Raw genomic sequence first — 3784 nt, 5'->3', positions numbered from 1 at the left:
GTGTGGTTCGCCCAAGTTCCATTTGTGTTTGTGTCTCCCACAGCTTCTAGTACAAGGTACGCAATGTAGACACTCAAAGAAAGCTCAGCTGAGCAAGTCTGGGGGCTAGAAGGCCCCAGGAGAGCACTCGGCTGTGGAGTGACATTGGCAGCGACACACCGTGATGAGCTCGTCCTTAGCATAGCCACATCCGGGGGGCCTTTGGCGTTTCCTCCGACCACCATGAAATCTTAAATCCAGCGATGAGCCTGAGTATCTCTAGGAACCTTTTGGCCGGAGCAGTTGTTTTCAAAGTGGGGCGCGGGGCAAGGCCGAGAGCCACTGAGCTAGAGCTGCAGAACCCCATTTTGAGCCCAACACTTCCCTGTCCACACATGGGTAGGGGAGGAGGCCCTGGACCTGGCCTGCCCCAGGAGGACAGCGTGCACCCTCCTGGCCTATGGGAGCCACTCGTGGGAAATCTGGTCACTCGGCATAAGCAGGAAATCAACAATCTATTAATAATATCTGAAGCTGGTATGACATGGTTATTGTGCTGCTTGGGACCATCTATCCACATACAACTACTCCTCCAAATACACACGAAAGCCTTTCATTAAGCAGAGAAAGAGTGAAGCACATCAGGAAAGAAAGCAGCTGCCATACCGCCTTTTGTGCCGTGTGGCATTTGTGTCAGTAGCTGACTGACGTAAAGCTCTAAGTTATAAAACGCGTCACCCATTTGGGGCCAAGCATGTAACTATGTGAGTGACAGATGAATCAAAATTCAGGTAACTCTTCAGGAATCAAGCAGGGTTTTCTTGGCTAATGAGGAGGACGCCGCTGAGCTCGCGGTCTCCATCCGAAGGCAGCTTTTGGCACCAGATCTAGAACACCACGGAGAGCTCCGGGTCCCCGGAGGACGGGGAGATGGAGCTGCTTCTCTCCAGCTTCTCGCCGGGGAGGAAGGGGAGGTACTTGCTCAAGTAGGCCGCCACATGCCTGTGGAAGAAGTGGCGCAGGTACTTCCGGAACCTCTCGCCCACGAAGGCGTAGATGATGGGGTTGACGCAGCAGTGGGTGTGGGCGATCACCTCTGTCACCTGCAGGGCCAGGTCCAGCTGTTTGCTCCCCTCACAGTTGTCCAAGAAGCTCACTTCAAAGGCAGAGAAAAGAAGAACCAGGTTGTAAGGTGTCCAGAAAATGAAGAAGACCACCATGATGACAAAAATGAGCCGGATGGCCTTGTACTTCTTTTTATTGGGACATCTAAGCAGGGTTCTAATGATTCCCGTGTAGCAGAAAACCATGAGAACCAGAGGGAGCATGAGGCCGAAGATGTTCATCCTGAGAGCTTGGAAACGCTTCCAGTGGTCTTCTTCATCATGCGGGTAGACAACATCGCAGCTAAGTTCTTCGAAGTGCCCGTGGGTCCCATGGAAGATGAGCTCAGGAAGGGCAGCGAGCCCCGCCAGACCCCAGGTGATGACACTGGTTATGACACCAAAAGTCACAGTCCGGGCTCGCAGAGCAAACACAGCGTGAACGATGGCCAGGTACCTGTCGATGGTCAGCAGGATGATGAAGAAGATCTCACTGTACAAACCCATGCAGTACAGGCCAGACAGGAGCTTACACATGAGATGGCCAAACACCCACTTATTCCACGCAAGGTAGGAAATCCAGAAGGGCAGCGTGAAGAGGAGGAGCAGGTCAGAAATGGCCAGGTTGAGCAGGTAGATGTTGGTCATGATTCCGAGCCTCCTGTACTTGGTGAGGATCACAATGACTACCATGTTTCCCAGGAGGCCAACAATGAACACCAGGGAGTACAATGGGGGCAGGATCTGGGCCCCCAAATTCCGGATGCTGGTTTTAGAACAAGGCGGTGCAACCTCATAGTCATAGGTTGTGGTCCGGTAGAACTCAGCCTCCAGCTCAGCCTCCTCTCGGTAGGTCGTCATCCCACCGGCCCCTGTGGTGGAAGAAGCAACAATCCCACAATTAACAGGGTCACCTCTGCTTCCTTATCCATACACGGGATCTGGTGGAACACGCCTGATGGCTCACCCACCCAGCAGAGCTGTGATGAACAGCACGGGCATTTCGGGGATTCTTGAGCATATATTTCGAAAGCTGTGAGTGGGGTCAGGAAGTGAGACCAGCAGATACAGGAATGGCAGGTAGACAAGGGCAAGGCCTGGGCGAAGTGAGGTGTGAGTAAACCGAGATTCGTAAGCACCAAGTCAGTGCATGTCCCCCAGACCTAGTTACCCATCGTGAGGGCAGGCCCGGGACTCAGCCTCTGGGAGCGAAGCCCAGCCCAGCCCAGCCCAGCCCAGCCCAGCCTGCGGAGAACTCTGTCTTGGTTACTTTTCTCTAGTTGCTCAGACAAAATACCTGATACACCAAATTAAGGAAGCGAGGGTTTACTTAGCTCAGAGTCTGTGGAGGCTTCAGTCCATAATCAGCTGGTGGGAGCTGGGGTGAGGGGCAAACAGCTCAAGGCGGCAGAAGACAGCAAAAGCAATGACAGCAAAAGGGGGGAACCAAGAGGCTTTCTCTCCTTCGTGCCGTACGCTGGCTGCCTGCCGCCCTGGGGGGCCTGGCACTGGCACCACCTCCGTGCCCGCCTCTTGCACAGGACGAGGCTGTCTATACAGTAATGACTCTGGCTGGCTCCTGGATGGGGCCCTTCATTCAACTTCTAAACTTCTCAAGTTGGCAAAGTGTATCAACCAGTGTCCTCGAGGCGGGAGAGGCAGAAAAGACAGAAGACGGGATGAAAGGGGGGAACCTCCCCTCCCTGTGTCTCTGACATCTGGGGACTCTGAGACTCAAAGCTTTCTGGATCCCTCACTGTTATGGTTTGTGTCTGAATGTCCCCCCAGGCCTCATGTAATCATGAGGTGCAGGCTTTTTGGAGGCAGCTGAACCTAGAGTTTGTGATCAATTCATGGTCTAATTCTGGGATTAAACAGTGTGAGCACTACACCCACCCTAGGGTACATACACTCCCCTGGGGCACATACACCCTCCTAGGGTACATACACCCTCCTAGGGTACATACACTCCCCTGGGGTACATACACCCTCCTAGGGTACATACACCTCCCTGGGGTATATACATCCTCCTAGGGTACATACACCCCCCTGGGATACATATACTCCCCTGGGGTACATACACCTCCCTGGGGTACATACACCCTCCTAGGGTACATACACTCCCCTGGAGTACATACATCCTCCTAGGGTACATACACCTCCCTGGGGTACATACACTCCCCTGGGGTACATACACCCCCCTGAAGTACATACACCCCCCTGGGGTACATACACTCCCCTGGGGTACATACACCCTCCTAGGGTACATACACCCCCCTGGGGTACATACACCCTCCTAGGGTACATACACCCCCCTGGGATACATATACTCCCCTGGGGTACATACACCCCCCTGGGGTATATACATTCCCCTGGGTACATACACCCTCCTAGGGTACATACACCCCCCTGGGTACATAAACCCTCCTAGGTACATACACACCCCTAGGGCATATACACTCCCCTGGGGTACATACAGTAGATAGCATACAATTTTATGGACAAAAAGATTCTCTCTCTCTCTCTCTCTCTCTCTCTCTCTCTCTCTGTCCCCATGTTACTTTTGCTATCTTATACCACAATGAACGTGAACGGTTGTCCCCTGACATGTGCCACCCCACCTTGGAGCCAGTCCATTAGGAACTGAGACTTTTGGCTGAGGAAATAGCTCAGCAGTCTAAGTGCCTGCCTTGCAAGCACAA

At 53.3% G+C, this 3784-nt stretch overlaps 1 protein-coding gene across 1 annotated transcript in view; it reads right to left on the bottom strand.

Annotated features, from left to right (window-relative positions):
- Positions 1-803: 803 nt before the first annotated feature.
- The window catches only part of Ccr3 (C-C motif chemokine receptor 3), a 14700-nt gene continuing 11719 nt past the window's right edge, over positions 804-3784 (bottom strand). The window contains exon 2 of the mRNA XM_004640679.2: positions 804-1954. Within this exon, the coding sequence (XP_004640736.1) occupies positions 867-1943 (1077 nt within the window). The 5' untranslated portion in view covers positions 1944-1954 and the 3' untranslated portion in view covers positions 804-866. The remainder of the gene's footprint in view (positions 1955-3784) is intronic.

This window comes from Octodon degus, unplaced genomic scaffold (genome assembly GCF_000260255.1).
Source record: "Octodon degus isolate 3935 unplaced genomic scaffold, OctDeg1.0 scaffold00126, whole genome shotgun sequence".
NCBI classification, from domain to species: domain Eukaryota; kingdom Metazoa; phylum Chordata; class Mammalia; order Rodentia; family Octodontidae; genus Octodon; species Octodon degus.
This window is presented reverse-complemented; position numbering and strand designations above follow the sequence as displayed.